Below are 17443 nucleotides of genomic sequence, written 5' to 3' on the forward strand. Positions count from 1 at the left end.
ATTAGCTTTAAAACTTTTCTGCTATCACATTTAGAAAATATATTTATAAAATCTCTCCTGTTAATTTGTTCATTTTTTACAAGTATTAGCACTGTCTTTTTGTTTCATGGATGCAATGTCTTTTCTTATCTCTCTGATAACCATATATATTTCTTCTTCTACCCTCTGCTTTGTCCTTGTTTAAATTCCTTCTTCTGATTTGTTTTCTGTTTTTTTTTTTTTTTAAGTTGGAGGCTTTTCTGAATGTTATTTATAACTGTTTACTCATATTTAAGAAAGAAATGTCCACACATATATACACACAAAACTGACTTGAATTCTTTTTGTGTTGGTCTGGTTTATTTATGAGTTAGTTTAATTATAGGATTAGCACGAAAGGGCCTGAGTCTTCATACTGGAAAAACTCAAGGTGTCAGTAACAGTGGGAGTTTTTCCCCTCTTGGGCCAGTCGCTACAGTGGGATCCTCCAGTCTTCTGCTTATGGCATAAACCTTGCTTTCAGTACTCTAGGAGTCAGTGGGGAAAGGGCTTGGGGATCCCACTTTTCTCTGTGAGACTATTAACAAACCTCCCTTTTCAGCACAGTTGCCTCCTTTCCCTTCTTTGTCTTGTGTCACTCAGTCGGGTATCTCTCTGATCAAATTTCTTGGTAAAACAAAGCTGAAGGATGAGCACTTGTCTATCTGCCCTGGGTGCGGCAGTGTACCTGCTCCTCATTGAGACCACTCCTCAGTTTAATCACTTAACTCACCTTTTACAGAACTTGAAGCCTCAAATCACTATGCCTCTCCGGGGTGTTGCTTGTTGGGTTCTCCCTCAGCAGGGAGCTTTCTCTCATTTACTCAGTAGGTTACCAAATTCATACACTTCATGGCTTTTTAATTCTTACTTACTGTTCTCTTTGGTGTTCTTTTGCCTTGTGTGATCCACTCATTCATGCATTCATTCGTTCAACAAATATTTTCTGAACACTTTCTCTATGCCTAGCACTGTGTCAGGTGAAGTGGATGCAGTGAGCCAGTGGGCAGAAATCTCTTCCCTCATGTGCCTCACATTTTAGGAGCATGAGCCAGAGAATAAACAAACAAATGATATATGCAGTATGTCAGATGGTGGTCAGTAACACGTGTGGGAAAAAATAATGCAGGGAAGAGGTAGAGAACATGCTAGTCAGAGAAGCCCCACAGATAGGGTGCTATTTGAGCTGACAGCTGGCAAAAGTGTAGAAACAAGCCTTGCAGCAGAAAGTGAAGGAGGTCCTGCAGCTCTGGGTGATTACCTGGGCATGGTTAGGTGCTCTTCCTCTGCTCCCATCGCATCTTGAGCATGCTTTAATTATAACACTTATCATTATGTCCTGTTGTAATTATTAAATTACATGTCTGTTTCCATGACTTGGCAGAGCCGCTGAACATCTGGAACTTTGTCTTATTAACTTTTATATTCTCAGAATCTAATACATCATATTAGATGTTCAGTGCATAATTGTTAATTCAATGAATAAAAAAGGAAAACCTCAAGTAAATTGCAGACTAGAATCAAGCCCTCAAGCTCTGAGTTTAGGGTTAGGAGCCTGGTTAGGAAGAAAGACTCTATATATGCTTTTGAGGCAAGCAGTCAGTGAGGGAATGAGGCATGATTACTTGCATGTGGCTACAAGCAATAAAAATGGGGTCAAAATGGTTAGCAGAGGGACTGCCCCACTGGTAGACGGGAACTGTTACAACAGGCTGTGACAACGAAGACAGATTGCAGACTTCCTACTTAGGCACAGATGAGAATGTAACACAGAAGAAACCGGCTGCAACTGGTTAAAGCCAAGATGGTCGAAAACTTGGCTGACTGCTGACCCTTAGCTTCATTGTGCCCTTAATATCATAAAACTTCCATGGGAAAATTCCCACTCCCATCATGCACCTGACGCCATGACAGTTCCGGATTAACCATCTTTAGTCAAGAAAAGGGTGGCACCCTGATTCCGGGAATTGCCCGCCCATTTCCCAGAAAAGCCTTCCTCTTTATTATAGAGTACTCCATACCTTCATTGTGCTTATTCATGTAGTACATGAACCACATTGCCTGTGACTCAATCTTTGAGTGCCTGCACTCGTCCCTTGAGGGTATCCTTGCTTTTGCTCCACAATAGAATGTCTGTACTTTCACTTTGGTCTCATTTCCAGATTCTCTTATGCTTTGAAGACAAGAACCTGCACTGGCGTACTGGCAACGCTTGTAGAAACCCTCTGAGATCAGTGTGCTTGTTTATACCAGAAAAAATGTCATCACCAGGCCCCTTAGTCACAAAGCATATCACTAAGTCATCTTCGGTCATTTTTTACAGTTTCCTAGCCACTTTCTGTTTCCGATCAGTGTAACTATGTGGCATGACTCAGATACAAGTTTCTATAGAAATTTTCTTCTGTGACTGCTAGTGAGAACCCAAACCAGCTCAGCCAATGAGAGCTCCAGTTGTCACTCCTACCCACACTGGGCCTGGGGGTGACGGGAAGTGTTTATTAGGGGTACGTGTGAAGCTGTTCAGAAGTGTCAGAGTCTTTGTAGCTTTGAAAGTCATCTAGGTTATTTGGGCATGCTCTCCTGAGCCCTCTGTTAGTTAAGCTCTCTGAAGAGAAGGTGGCAGACCCGGTTTGCTGATCGCCCCAGGGATCAGGAGGTAAGCACCATGGAGGAGCTGGGTTAGAGACGAGAGACTGAACCGTTTCTCTGCCGAAAAAGAAAACTGAGGAAAGGCCAGCCATGCTATGCACCCCTCTGAGAACTTGAACCTGGGAAAATGGACATGAGCTCTGAAAGGATGAGTTCATTTATCTTTTACTCACTTTAGCCATGTCCTCTGGTGTCTCTGAGCTGGTGTTCCTTAAGCTTCGGATTCCGTTGGGGTTTATCTATCAGCCTATTTGTAAGACTGACTTTTATGCCAATAGCAAATACAAGCATTTTTTAAGTTAACAGATATTATGAAGTAAAATGCAAGTTTTTCATTTATAAGACAACATAACTTCAGAGAAAATGATGAGTCAATCTTATATAAAATGTGATTGTTATTATATAAGAGGGTTATAGGAAGATTAGTTTCTTATAGACAAGTAGGAAAGCAGGAATCATGCCAAGCTGATTGTAGATATTCAGCAAAGGTAGTGTCCTTCCTTGCTTTCATCAGTAGGATGGGGGCATTTGGATAGCTTTATCATTACAAATATTTTTAATGTATTTCTTATTTTGAAAATGGTCCTGATAATAGTTTTAATTTTCACTCATGAACTCTACTTGTATAAGTAGAGTTTGTCCAGCCCTTACCAGCATATAAGGAAAAACATTATGAGGCCATTAACAGTGATAGTTTAGAATTTATTAACATTGACTCTCCTGATGGGGGTATTCAAGCTTCCCTAAAATTCACAATCAGTTATTTTCAACTCATAAACATCTTTTCCTGTTCTTTGGCTTATTTCTTCCACTTTATATGTTGCTGCTCTGGAAGTCATTAATTGCGAATAATGTCAAACATCTTTTTTATGTTTATTGGATATTTGAGCAAATTGCTCATTCACATCTTTTGCACACTTTTCAAATAGACTGTTTATTGCTTTCTTAGTGATTCATGGTTCTCCATGTATTCCAAAAGCAAAACTTCTATTAGCTATATATATATAAATATATATATATTGCAGGTATCTGCCCAGTTTTTGCCTTGTATAATCACTTTGTTTAGTGTGTGTGTGTGCATGCGTGTGTGTGTTTCCTACAAAGAAATTAAGAATATGCATGCAATCACATTTGACAAAGTTTTTTTTTTTATTTTTTTCTGGCTTGTCCTTTTTGTGCCTTGTTTAAGAAACTTCCTTCTACTTCAATGTATTGAGAAATTCTGTGTTTTATTCAACATCATTACTATTCTGTTTAGATAATTAATCCAGCCAGATATATATTTGTGTATGATATAAGAGAAAGGCCAAATATATCATTCCCCGAATATTGTCATTTGTCTGAACACTTTTTATAGTTGTCCATTCTTTCCTCGTGATTTTTAATGCCACTTTGATTATATACCATGCTTTAACTTACATGTGGTCCTGTTTCCACTCTCTATTTATTAGTTCATTTTTCTCTATGCCACTGCCATATCGATTTAATTATTGTACATTTGTAGTAAGTATTGATACCTAGTAGTAGGGATGCTACATGCTAATAAACAATTCAACGTGTTTTGCAGGTTTTTGTCTTTATTTTTTTCATTTAGGTTTTAAGATCATTCTGATAAGTTCTATGAAAAACCCTTTGAGATTTTGGATGGGAGTTTATAGATTAATTTGACAACATTGCTGTCTTCATTTTATCAAATCTTCCCATTTAAAATATCACACATACACCCACTTAAATAGGTCTTTTAAATCTCCCAATAAAGTTTTATAAGGTTCCCTTTAAAACTCTTAAATATATTGTATTAGATGTTCTTATGTACTTTGTAGTTTTGTTGCTATTGGAAATTACTTTTTTCTGTGATTTTTTTTCTCTCTAGCAGTGGTGCTAGAATAAAGGAATGCATTTCTGCATATTAATCTTATAGTTATAAACTTTTGAATTATTATTTATAATGTTTTGTGTATTATTTTGGGTACTATACATAAACAACTATATTACTACAATGTGATTTTGGCAACAAGATACAAAAATAGGTTGATGGACAGAATAAAGAATCCAGAAATAGACTCACTCATATATGGACAACTGATTTTGCAAAGGTAAAATAGTGATTAAAAGGATAGTCTTTTAACATACGGTTCTGGGAAATTTCATATTCATATGAAAATAAATGAACTTTGAATCATAGCTTATACCATATACAAAATAACTCAAAACAGTACATACACCCAAATAAAATGATTAAACTGTAAATTTTTTAGAGGAAAACATAAAATCTTCTAATCTTGAGATTGGAAAATATTTCTTAAATAAGACACTGAAAGCATGATCCATGAAAGAACAAATTGATTAATTGCACTTCATCAGGTATGTGTATATGCCAAAATTTATCAGATTGTATACTTCCAATGTATGCACTGTGTTGTATGCCAGTTATGCCTCGATAAATCTATTTTAAATATAAAAGGAAAATGTATCCTGTTTCCTTTTTGTTGTTGTGTTTGTTTGTTTGTTTGTTTTGAGACAAAGTTTTGCTCTTGTCACCCAGGCTGGAGTGCAATGGCGCAATCTTGGCTCACTGCAACCTCTGCCTCCTGGGTTCAAGCGATTCTCCTGCCTCAGCCTCCTGAGTAGTTGGGATTACAGGCACCCACCACCATGCCCAGCTAATTTTTGTATTTTTAGTAGAGATGGGGTTTTGCCATATTGGCCAGGCTGGTCTCAAACTCCTGACCTCAGGTGATCCACCTGCTTCAGCCTTCCAAAGTGCCGGGATTACAGGCGTGAGCTACCATGCCCAGCTGATGCATCCTGTTTTCTAAGAATTCCAGAGGGGTTGTATACTTTCTGATGATGTCTCTCCCAGGAATAGGGATCACCTTGCTTAAGAAGTTCTTACCTATGTCCCGTTCAAATCTCTTTTACTACTGCAAACATTTTGTTTATTTTTCTTTAAAAATATTAATAGCTCACCTTGCTTTATTTTGAATGTAGAATCACTTTTGGTGTTGTAATCTTACATGTTTTGGATTCCTTATAGGTTGATCCCAAAGTCGTCAGATGGAGAGTAAATATAAGGAGATACTCTTGCTAACGGGCCTGGATAACATCACTGATGAGGAACTCGATAGGTTTAAGTTCTTTCTTTCAGACGAGTTTAATATCGCGACAGGCAAACTACATAGTGCAAACAGAATACAAGTAGCTAACTTGATGATTCAAAATGCTGGTGCAGTGTCTGCAGTGATGAAGACCATTCATATTTTTCAGAAGTTGAATTACATGCTTTTGGCAAAACGTCTTCAGGAAGAGAAGGAGAAAGGTAATGTGGTAGTTCCGCACCTGCCTCGTCCCTTTCTCTGCCAAGCCTGGGTCTTTCCTTTCATGGCGTCCCTGGGATATGACCCCCAGTGCACGCTGTTGGAATTTGTTTGCTAACTTAGTGCACCTGTCTCTTTGCCCCCTTTTACTTGTAGGAAGTGTTTGTTACAAATTCCACAAATCCATTCCAGCCTTTGTTTGCATCTCTTGTTCCAGCCTTTAGGGTTACCACTTCCATTTATCATCTTTTCTCCTTGCCCATCTTTGTCTCCCGTTCAATTACAGTGAATATGGATGTAGAATTTCAAAGTTAACTTTTCCCAACTCCATTTCCACAGTATGTAATGCTCTCACATTCTACTGAAGCCTTGAAAATATAAATTATTGCATTGGAAAACTGTAAACCAGGATATTGAGCACCTTTTTTCCTTCACACAGTCTGTTTATCACTCTCCGTTTCCCAGCTTTCTATCGTCCCAGACTATGCTTCTTTCTTTAGGGGATGATCTCCTCCTCCTTCAGGGAAGGAGAATCCTCCTTCAGGGATTTTCTCTCCTCTCTATCTCCAGTGACAGTATAAATTACCCACAACAAAAAGACTTTTTTTACATTATTCAATAAATCACTCATCATCTCCATCCGAATTATATACATTTAGTTTAAATTCCTGATTTTGTTTACTAAGAACAATTGATAACGTCCCGGCTTTATGTCTGAAGAACAAAAAAGAGCTAACAAAGGAGCATATCACTCCAGGACTGTCCCAAATGAGTCTCCAAATGCAACAGTTTTAGGATTCAAAGTAAAACCGTAACAGCAAAGATTACAACAGCTTTTAATAGCATTTGTGGGTGTACAACACGGGTGACATGGCTTCTCACACATAGTTTATAAGAAGGCTAAATGAAGCCACGTAAGTGATACTATGTACGTCCATAATTCTATACAGTTTCTAAGGCACTGTTAGGTAGTTTCTAAGGCACTAAAGAGAAAGGAGTGGTTGTTTTCCCGGGCTTTGTTAAGTTAGAAGGTGTAGTTCTTTAAGATGGCCCTTAGATGGCAGTAACTACCCATGTTACTTCCATGTAACCAACTGCCCTGTGTTTTTCTTATCTGGGATGAGACAGGAATCTAGGCATGTTGGCAAACATAGGCTGAGATATTTAGAAATATCTTTTATTTTGGCAATAAATCAAGAATTAATTCTTCTCTTTGACCAGGATAGCACAAAATTTCCCCTGCTACAATCTTCTCCCCATTTTGCTGTTCTAATGATTCTGGGATTTTGTTATTCTACTTATCTAAAAAAGATCCAGTTTGGGACTAACTTGGAAACTCAGGAGAGATCATCCAGAGGCTGTCCCAAATGAGAGTCTCCAAATGTAACAGTTGTAGGATTCAAAGTATGCTTTTGGGCCAGGTGCAGTGGCTCATGCCTTTAATCCCAGCACTTTGGGAGGCCAAGGCAGGTGGATCACTTGAGGTCAAGAGTTCAAGATCCACCTGGTCAACATGGTGAAACTTTGTCTCTACTACAAATACAAAAATTAGCCAGGCATGGTGGCGGGCGTCTGTAATGCCAGCTACTCGGGAGGCTGAGGCACGAGAATCACTTGAACCCGGGAGGCAGAGGTTGCAGTAGGCTGAGATCACGCCTCTGCACTCCTGCCTGGGCAACAACAGTGAGACCCTGTCTCAAACAACAACAACAACAACAACAACAACAAAACACAAAGTATGCTTCCTGCGCGCTCTACAAGAAGGCAACTGAGTTCCTTCATCGCTCTCAAATTCCATCCGTGGACATACTTAGGCCTCTTTTGAATGTAGGAAATTTTTGTGTGTCCATGCTATTTCTATTATTGTAGGAAAAGTTTTTGTTTTATTTTTTTGAACAGTTACTATCATTCTTGGTTAAGTGATCCTTCTCCGTTGCCATTGCATGTCTGCATGTAGAGTGCTATATGCTCTTCTACTCACAACCTCACCCCATGGAAGGTAGAAGATACCTGGAGAATCTTTCATGAAGACAGAGGCAATAATTAGTAGACAGGAGAAGCTTTTGTATGAAGCAAGATGAGAAAATACAAGGACTCATAAGCATAGAAAAAGGAAGCTAAGAGAAAATGTGATCACAGTCTACAGAAGTCCTGCAAGATTAAAATAAAATGCTGAAAATGATGAATGAGATAATCAGTAACAATGTACACCTGATTATTAAGGCAAATGAGAGATTGATAGTGGGCAGGCAAGCTTGTCCACAAATATTGGTACCACTGTGTGTGAGATGAAATATGGCTGATGTGATGTGGTAGAATGGTAGGTTGATTCCCTTGGCCTCCTTGATGCTGTTTTCTCGCCGATGCTGTGAACATAGAAGAGAGACTTTATCTGCATACCTTTCTGAAACCAGTTGCATGGAACTAACTTATCATTGGAAGGTTAGTGTAACTTCTTTCTAGAGCAGAGATCCTGCTACAATATCCCTGTCAGACAGTCAAGCACTTTCTGGTCTTTGAAAGGTAATGACAGGGTACCTACTACCTCATAAAACAGTATCATTTCTCTTTTTAGTAAAATCAAAGTGATTGCCTTGCTATTTCAGCCCAGAGTTGTTCAAATTCTATCAGAAATGACATCTAATAATTTCTCAGGCCCTCTTCTGCCTGAGAGTGCCTTAAGTCATCAAACACCACCATCTTGTTACATGGTCTTTTTAAAAATCAGGACTAGGAGTTGGCTTTTCACAATAACATATAACCTGACCATAGACATGGAGGAGCCTAGCCAGAGTATACAACTGCATTTTGTAGGCATTAGGGAGGAGCCAACATGCCACCCATCCATCCATTTCTTCATCCATTCAGTAAATATCTATTGAATTGCTAGTAGGTACAAGGAAAGCTTTTAGGTTCTTATGATAAAACAAGGTGTTAAAAACAAATCCAAATTTTATACAGCTTATACTTTAAAGGGAAAGTAGATATTTTTCTTACAGGCAAATTTATGAGTGTAATTAACTGAGACAAATGCTCTAATGGAAAGGAAGATGATTCTTCAGCAGCATGTGTCAAAGGAGCATTAACATAAGCCAGGAGTTAGAGTTGGTGTTGGTCAAAGTGGGTTCCATAGGGAAGCGACCCTTGCACTAAGCTCTGAAAAATGCATAGGAGTTAAAGGTAGCTTCAGTCAGAGGGAACACTGTGAAAATCCCTGTGACAGCAGGGGTTGACTTGCTTGAGGACTGAAAGAAGGCCAGTATGGCTGGAGTACAGAGAGTCTTCAGAGGGCAGGATGGGGTCCTTCAATAGAAGGACAAGGCAAGGCTTTGTAGAACATACTTAGAAATCTGTGGCCAGGTGCAGTGGCTCATGCCTGTAATCCCAGCACTTTGGGAGGCAGAAGTTGCAGTGAGCCGAGATTGGGCCACTGCACTCCGGCTTGGGTGACAGAGTGAGACTCCACCTCAAAAAAAAAAAGAAATCAGCCCTTGTTTCATAGCAGCAATTTATTCATTTTCACTACTACATAAGATTCCATTTCATTGATAATTACATACACATATAAACTCATATACATATACATATATAGAGAGAGAATTGGTCTATTTTTGATTGTTATTTTAGTCATTTGAGGCCATTGTGAAAAATGCTGCTATGAATATTTATTATAAGCCTTATGTACTTACCTTTGTATGTTTGTATTTGTATGTGTGTTTCTCTTGACTGTACACCTGTGAATGTAATTACTGGATGTTAAGGTAAGTAGATATTGAATTTTAATAAATAGTGTCCCAAACCGTTTTCCAAAGTGTTATACCAATTTAAGACTAAGACTTCATAGTTTCTTTTGTTTCTTGTCTTTTTTTTTTTTTTTGAGACAGAGAGGGTCTCACTGTGTCATGCAAGCTGGAGTGCAGTGGTGTGATCACGACTCACTGGAGCTTTGAACTCCTGGGCTTAAATTATCCTCCTGCCTCACCCTCCCAAGTAGCTGAGACTAAAAACATGTGACATTGCACCTGGCTAATTTTGAAAATATTTTTTATAAAGATAGGGTCTCCCTATGTTGACTAAGCTGGTCTCAAACTCCTGGCCTCAGGCGATCCTCCAGCCTTGGCCTCCCAAAGTGCTGGGATTACAGGTGTCTGTGCCAGGTCCAGTTTCTTTCATTTTAAAATAAGATTTTTTTTTTTTTTTTAAGAAAAATTAACTGCTCTTGAAGAACCTTAATATGGTTTTAGTATTTATTTCTGGTGACATTTGAAAATGTGCACTGCTCATATGTTTATATGCTTATTGGCCATGTCTTTCATTTTTTAATCAGTTGATAAGAAATACAAATCGGTAACAAAACCAAAGCCACTAAGTCAAGCTGAAATGAGTCCTGCTGCATCTGCAGCCATCAGAAATGATGTCACAAAGCAACGTGCTGCACCAAAAGTCTCTCCTCATGTTAAGGTAGGATGAGGAGAGTGGAGTGGTCTTTGTCCTTGTAAGAGCATCACTGTCACTGTCATTTCCCACATTGTTCTCTGTTCTTTATCTCACAGAATGCAAATAAAGGAATTAAGGCCACAGTGTGAAAAACACTCTGAGTCACAAAAACAAGAACTACCTCTGATTAATCAGATTAAACACCTGTTGAGCTTCTAATCTCTGTCAGGGCCTGGACACATTAACACTCCGTTATGGTTTGGATTCTATAAGAAGAAAACTTTGAGATAGACAGTTGTTTACAGGAAGTCTATTTTAGAACACTTTCAGAATTAATATCTGTGAGGAAGTGAAAGGAGTAGAAGAGGAAGAATGTCAAGTCCAAAGTAGTTGCAATAGAGGCCTTGGCCTACCCCACTGGGAGCTCAGGAGCTGAGAATGCCTTTCAGGGCTCCCAAGATTTGTGGGGGACTCTGTGGTTTGCACAGGCCCAGGCTCCGGGTCACATCAGAGATCCAATGCAGAGACTCTTACACTTGACCTGGCATGCCTCTGTTCATTTTCCCCTGTATTTTCCCTTAGTTCTTGACAGCAAATTGTTTTTTAAAAGTAATGTAAAAAAGCCCTTTATACACCTGCATGGACAAGGTGAGGTGGCCCTGTTTAGCTGAGAGAGTAGTGCCTGGAGAGTCTCATTGGTAAGAATGATCACTTTAGTCCTGAGGGAGTGGCAGGCAATATCGGAAAGGCTCAACACAGAATCCACCACACATGCAATTTCATTTCCTATGAAGCAGGTGTTACACCATTTTATAACTGTGTGAGCTCTAGAAACTGATGACACATACTTCATTCTCTTTGTCTAGAGGAGCCATTTCCTCTGGGTTTGGCCCAGAAACTTCTGGATTTTTCAGAAAACAAGGTTCAAGTATAAATGGTGTGATTCCATCACCAGTAATGAAAATATGCATTATTCAGTCTGGAAGACTCAACTAAAGATACATGGACCAAAGAGAAGGACTTTTGTAGTGGAACTCAGTGGAGCTGACCTTTCCCTGCATTAATCCAAATGCAGTCAGTTATACTGCCCATCAGGGCCCCTTACTGGCCCAAGCTCCACTGGCCCAAGCTTCAGGTCACATCGGAGACAGCCTTCAGAGACTCCTACACTTGACTTTTTATGCCTCTGTTTGTTTTTCCCTGTATTTCCATTTGGTTCTAGATGGCAGGTTGCTTTTAAAAAGTAGTATTTTCTCCCAAAACAAACCAAAAGAGGTATCTTATCTCTGTTAATTCAGAAAAATAAAAAACACACAGAAGCGAATAAAATTACCTATAATTGTATCATCTAGGAAAAAAATATATTGATGTTGGTAAATATCTCTGTATTGTGTTTGTGTGTGTGCTTTAACTACTTATTTAACCAAAAAGAAAGAGATTTTTTATCTGTTTAGGACCTTTCCCTTTATTGAGTCAGTTATAACAGTTTATCATATTATTTCTCTAAAGCATTTTAATATTTGCATAGTAATCTATTTGTGACTATACCATATTTTGTTTAACCAAATCTATTTTTTAGATGTTTAAATTATTTCTTTTTTTATAATTTCAAATAATAAGATGTATTTTTTAAATGTAAACCTTAGTGCATAATTCATTATTTAAGGGTAAATCCATAAATGTAGTATGAATTCTCCTTTTAAATTTCTCCTTTAACTCACTTGTAAGATCTCTGACCTAGGTCTCCCCCTTAACTCACATTAAACATAATCTACATTTTGTTACGTACAACACCTCCCTAGGAATTTGGGGAGCCCTGTGCAGGTCACTGAGCTCCCTTACTTTTATACCACAGTAAAATGAATGTTTAGGATAGTATTGGATAGAGAAACAAGGATATATTATGCCCGAATGGAATCATAGAAGATGGAATCAGATTTATCAGATTTACCCCGAGGCTTAGCAATATTTCAGAAATCTGATGAAGTCTTTTTATATAGCACATGGCAAAGCAAGGATTTAGTTTCAGGGATCCTACCTCCAAAACATGTTACACCGTCTTATCTGAATACAGGAGTTGAAATCTTCCTTCTGTACTCTCTGTTCCATCTAGATCATTCTAGGCCTCAAGTCTCTTCTTATTCCTTCTGTGTCTCTTCCCTTGATTCCACCTGTCTTCTGTGACTTCCTGAGGCTTAGCACTGTGGGTGAAGGAAGGTCCTCTCAATAGTACCTTTTTGACTCACAGCTGATATCTTTCTTCTCTTGTCTTCAGCCTGAGCAGGAACAGAGGGTGGCCCAGCAGGAATCTATCAGAGAAGGGTTTCAGAAAGACTGTTTGCCGGTTATGGTACTGAAAGCAACAAAGCCCTTCACGTTTGAGACCCAAGAAGGCAAGCAAGAGATGTTTCATGCTACAGTGGCTACAGAGAAGGAATTCTTCTTTGTAAAAGTTTTTAATACACTGCTGAAAGATAAATTCATTCCAAAGAGAATGATTATAATATCAAGATATTATCAGCACAGTGGTTTCTTAGAGGTAAATAGCACCTCATGTGTGTTAGATGCTAAATCTGACCAAAAGGTTAATGTCCCGCTGAACATTATCAGAAAAGCTGGTGAAACCCCAAAGATCAACACGCTTCAAACTCAGCCCCTTGGAACAATTGTGAATGGGTTGTTTGTAGTCCAGAAGGTAAGTTTTCATATCTAATTTCATATTGATTAGTAAGAATAACGTATTTTCCATCTGATCTTAAAGAGACTTTAGAAATGGTTTTAATGTCTTTCTATATAGACAAACTAAAAAAATACAAAGTTCTAAAGAACTGCAGAGTTAACATGCCAAAATTAATACAAAACTCAAAATTGTTTTATTGTCAAAATGTCACAATCCTGTTTCAACTTACTCTTATCGCAGTAGCCTCTGAAAAGGAATTAGTTCATTCACATAATTTTATTTCTGCGTTATTTTTGTACTTTGTCCGTATTATCTTTATTTTAAGTGACTATTGTTGTGAATGCAAAATAAGTGTAGTTGAGTAATCAACCAGATTAATTGACCTGAAAAACCAATATGCAAGGCAGGATTAAAGAACTGTGATTAATGTGATTAAATGAAGAAAACAGAAGAAAGAGTTAGCTTGAGGATACTTATTTATTTATTTATTTTTAATTAAAAGTAAACTTTAATGTCGAAAATGCAAACTTGGGGAAGACAGAAAAGATCACATACAAGGCTGTCACTTCACACTTGCAAGGTTGCACAGCGCTCCTCACTCCCCAGACGGTGGGGCGGCCGGGCAGAGGCCCTCCTCACTTCCCAGATGGTGGGGCGGCCGGGCAGAGGCCCTCCTAACTTCTCAGACGGTGGGGTGGCCGGGCAGAGGTGCTCCTTGAGGAGACTTAATAGAAGTGAGAAATAATAAAGTATTATGACTCTAAGCCTCAGGGAACTAGCCTTGTGGAATGACTTTTTCTGGTCTAGGGCAGGACCTGAAGAACCATAGAGAGGGAACCTGCTGCCCCTGCATTCAGAGCCTCAGAACAACCTCTGCTGCCCTGGGTTAGTTTTAGAAGGAATTGATAGGAAGACTCTCCAGTCCTCCTGGAAAACTCAAGTGTAAAATGACCTTGGATAGGAAAGTCATGTTCTTTATCCCAGTTTTCAGCTTCTAATCTGGCCACTAACATATATTGATTTAGTCCATAAAATTAAAGCTAAATACGATCAATCTCCTAAATAACTGACCAACCTCCTGTTTCCTTTTGATCTAGACTTGATTGTGAATTATTTCTTGTCTTTGATTACTTACTAGACTCTCGGCTGGGTCTTGCATCATTACCTCATGTCTCTCCTGGACTGGTTGTTTTAAATAGCTGTCTTCAGGCTGGGCACGGCAGTTCATGCCTGTAATCCTAGCACTTTGGGAGGCCAAGGCGGGTGGATCACTAGAGTTGAAGAGTTCCAGATCATCCTGGCCAACGTGGCAAAACCTGTCTCTAGTAAAAATACAAAAATTAGCCAGGTGTATTGGTAGGGCCTATAATCCCAGCTACTCTGGAGGCTGAGGCAGGAGAATCGCTTGAACCCAGTGGGGTGGAGGTTGCAGTGAGCCAAGATTGCGCCATCGCACTCCAGCCTGGGTGAAGGAGCGAAACTCTGTTTCAAAAAATAAAAAAATAAAAAAAATAGCTCTCTTCCAACCTCAGGGTCTTCTTTTTTCCCCTGACTAATCTGGCTGCTGGCCCTGGAGAAGCTCCATCCTCTCTATCCAGCAGTTGTTGCTTCTATGGGCCACCCTGGCCTCCTCCTAAAGGAAGGGAGTTTGGGACTGGAAAGATGGGCATAGAAGACAGCATATTCTAAGTGAGACACGTCTGCCTCCTCTGTGTGAACTTGCTAACATCTATTAGATATATACCTGCTAGTTTCAAAGCAGAAACTTTTTCTTCAAGTGGACCCTTGAACAATGTAGGGATTAGGGCTGCTGACCCCGAGCAGTCGAAAATCTACATATAATTTTTGACTCCCCAAAACTTAACTACTTAATAGCCTACTCTTGACCAGAAGCCTTACAGACAACATAAACAGTCACTTAACACATTTTATGTTATACACATTATATACTATATTCTTAAAAGTGAGCTGGAGAAAATGTTATTAAGAAAATTATAAAAAAGAAAATATACTGACTATTCATTAAGTGGAAGTAGATCATCATAAAGTTCTTCATCACTGTCTTCATGTTAAGTAAACTGAGGAGGAAGGAGGAAGAGGAAGGTTGGTCTTGCCGTCTTGGGGTGGCAGAGACAGAGGAAAATTCCCATATAAATGGACCTGCACAGGTAAAATCTGTGTTGTTCAAGAATTAACTGTATTTCTTTTTAGAGCCTTCTTCTGGCATGTCTGATGTGTGACTGATGTGGCATTCCTTAATCAGATTATCAGAGGCTGGGTGTTGATTTTCTTTTACAGGTAACAGAAAAGAAGAAAAATTTATTATTTGACCTAAGTGATAAGACTGGGGAAATGGAAGTATTGGTGGTTAGAAACGAGGACACAATGAAATGTAAGGAAGGAGATAAGGTTCGACTTACATTCTTCACACTGTCAAAAAATGGAGAAAAACTACAGCTGACATCTGGAGTTCATGGCATCATAAAGGTGGGAACTGCATGGAGCAAAGTCAACTCTCCAAGGGGGTGATATTTTTTGCTTTCTGTCAGAAAGCTGGACTGGAGCCATTGAACAGGATATGGAATGGAAGACATTGATATTTAGTACACGTCCATCTCCCAGAACTGAGGAACCTCCCTCTTAGGAAACACGTATTCTAGATACACAGTTAAGAGAACATGGGCTTTTCAAGGCAGAGGCGCATACTGTTATGCACACAGAGCCCAAGAAAGAGCTCCTCAGTAACACTACAAGTCTAAAGCAGAAACCTTGCCCAGAGTTGGAAAAGTCATTCTGAGTAATGTCTTTGAAAGTAGACAGACAATAGATACTTTGAGGACACATTTCCCTAGCCAGTCCCACCACGCCTGTACCTACCATAGTTCAGGGCACTTGAGTCCATGTAAACCCCTACTCTTGACCTTCCACCACACCCTCCTACCCATCTCCTGCCACTAGTTGGTGCTCTTCCCCAAGTCTCAGTGTCGGTTGCACTGCCTGCTGTCTCTGTAGGAGTGGAGGCCAAGACTTGAGCATATATGCATATATGACCTTGCTAAGTTGGAGTGTATTTCTCAGGTCAGATATTCACTTTGGCAGTATGATCCAAGATAGACCAATGTATAGAAGGGTGGGAACAAAATAATTTTATCAGAAGATGATATACACTTTAGAAGGCCATAGTGACTGCAAACAGAGGAGGAGCCCCTCATTGACCGCATCTCAGACTGCATTTTTTTTTTCTCCATCCAGGTTATTAAGGCCAGTAAAAAAACATAGAGAAATAAAAAGGACCAATTCAAGCCAACTGGTCTAAGCAGCATTTAATTGAAGAATACGTAATACATCCTCTTCAATCAGATTGTAAGTTACCTGAGAGCAGCAGTTCACAGGCTCCTCTTTCCACCAAATTGGGATAGGATAATTGCTGGATAAACAAATTCAGAATATCAACAGATGATCACAATAAACATCTGTTTCTCATTCATTACAGTCCCACTATCTCATTTAGTTTGTCAATCCCTTGTCTCAAGCAAAAATACTTTATCAATGTATTACATGTTTATACAAATTTAAAAGTAAACTACATGACAACAATTGCACAAAATACAAGAGGGAAGAATTAGGAGTATACTGTTAGAAGATCCTGTACAACATGTGAAGCAGCACAGTATTATTTGAAAGTAGATACTGCATAATTAAAAATGTATATTTTGTCCCATAGGGCAATGATTTAGAAATATTTTAAAAGGTATATAAATAATAAGACAATTTGTGTTATTGGAGAAAGAATAAGCATAAAGCCCAACAGAAAACTAGAGAGCCAAAACTAGGCTTGTAAATTTACAGTCTATTGATTTTCTACAAAAGTACAAACACAGTTCAATGGAGAAAAGACTAAAAAAAAGTACAAGAACAATTAGATACCTGTACTTAAAAAAACAAATCTGAGCCATTCCTCACTCTTCATACAAAAATAAAGTCCAAACAGATCATTGGCTTTTCATAAGCATCTAAAACCATAAAACTTCTAGAAGAAAACATGGGAGAAAATCTGTGTGATCTTGGTCTAGGCAAAGATGAAAGATTTTTTAGATATCACACCAGAAGCACAATCTATATAACATAAATGCTTAATAATTTGAACTTCATCAAAATGAAGAACTTCTGTTCTTCAAAAGGTACCATTAAGAGCATTGAAAAGCAAACAGTAGATTGTGGCTTAATATTTGTTAGTCATATAGCTGCTGAAGACCCTGTATCCAGGCCAGGCACAGTGGCTCACGCCTGTAATCCCAGCACTTTGGGAGGCCGAGGTGTGTGGATCACCCGAGGTCAGGAG

General features: G+C 38.9%; 1 protein-coding gene across 2 annotated transcripts; it reads left to right on the plus strand.

Moving 5' to 3' along the window:
• The first annotated feature begins 2239 nt into the window (after nt 1–2239).
• AIM2 (absent in melanoma 2) lies at nt 2240–16588 on the plus strand. 2 transcript variants are annotated; one of them, XM_017875521.1, is made up of 6 exons: nt 2247–2674; nt 5705–5986; nt 10312–10445; nt 12697–13116; nt 15400–15588; nt 16354–16588. In XM_017875521.1, exons 2-6 carry the CDS (start codon nt 5725–5727, stop codon nt 16378–16380), a joined length of 1032 nt encoding a protein of 343 aa, XP_017731010.1. In that variant the 5' UTR covers nt 2247–2674; nt 5705–5724; the 3' UTR covers nt 16381–16588. The 2 variants fall into 2 exon arrangements, with proteins under 2 accessions (XP_017731009.1, XP_017731010.1); XM_017875520.1 differs by lacking the exon at nt 16354–16588 and having other exon boundaries at nt 2240–2674; nt 15400–16346.
• Nucleotides 16589–17443: the final 855 nt, after the last annotated feature.

The sequence above is a fragment of the Rhinopithecus bieti genome, unplaced genomic scaffold, assembly GCF_001698545.2.
Source record: "Rhinopithecus bieti isolate Rb0 unplaced genomic scaffold, ASM169854v2 scaffold_10132, whole genome shotgun sequence".
NCBI classification, from domain to species: domain Eukaryota; kingdom Metazoa; phylum Chordata; class Mammalia; order Primates; family Cercopithecidae; genus Rhinopithecus; species Rhinopithecus bieti.

What these genes read in the sequence shown, in the direction of transcription:
- AIM2 (XM_017875520.1), top strand. Translation starts at nt 5,725, where the DNA reads ATGGAGAGTAAATATAAGGAGATACTCTTGCTAACGGGCCTGGATAAC. An exon ending in TCAGGAAGAGAAGGAGAAAG is followed by an intron (nt 5,987 to 10,311) that starts GTAATGTGGTAG and finishes TTTTTTAATCAG; the next exon opens with TTGATAAGAAATACAAATCG. An exon ending in GGTTGTTTGTAGTCCAGAAG is followed by an intron (nt 13,117 to 15,399) that starts GTAAGTTTTCAT and finishes TTTCTTTTACAG; the next exon opens with GTAACAGAAAAGAAGAAAAA.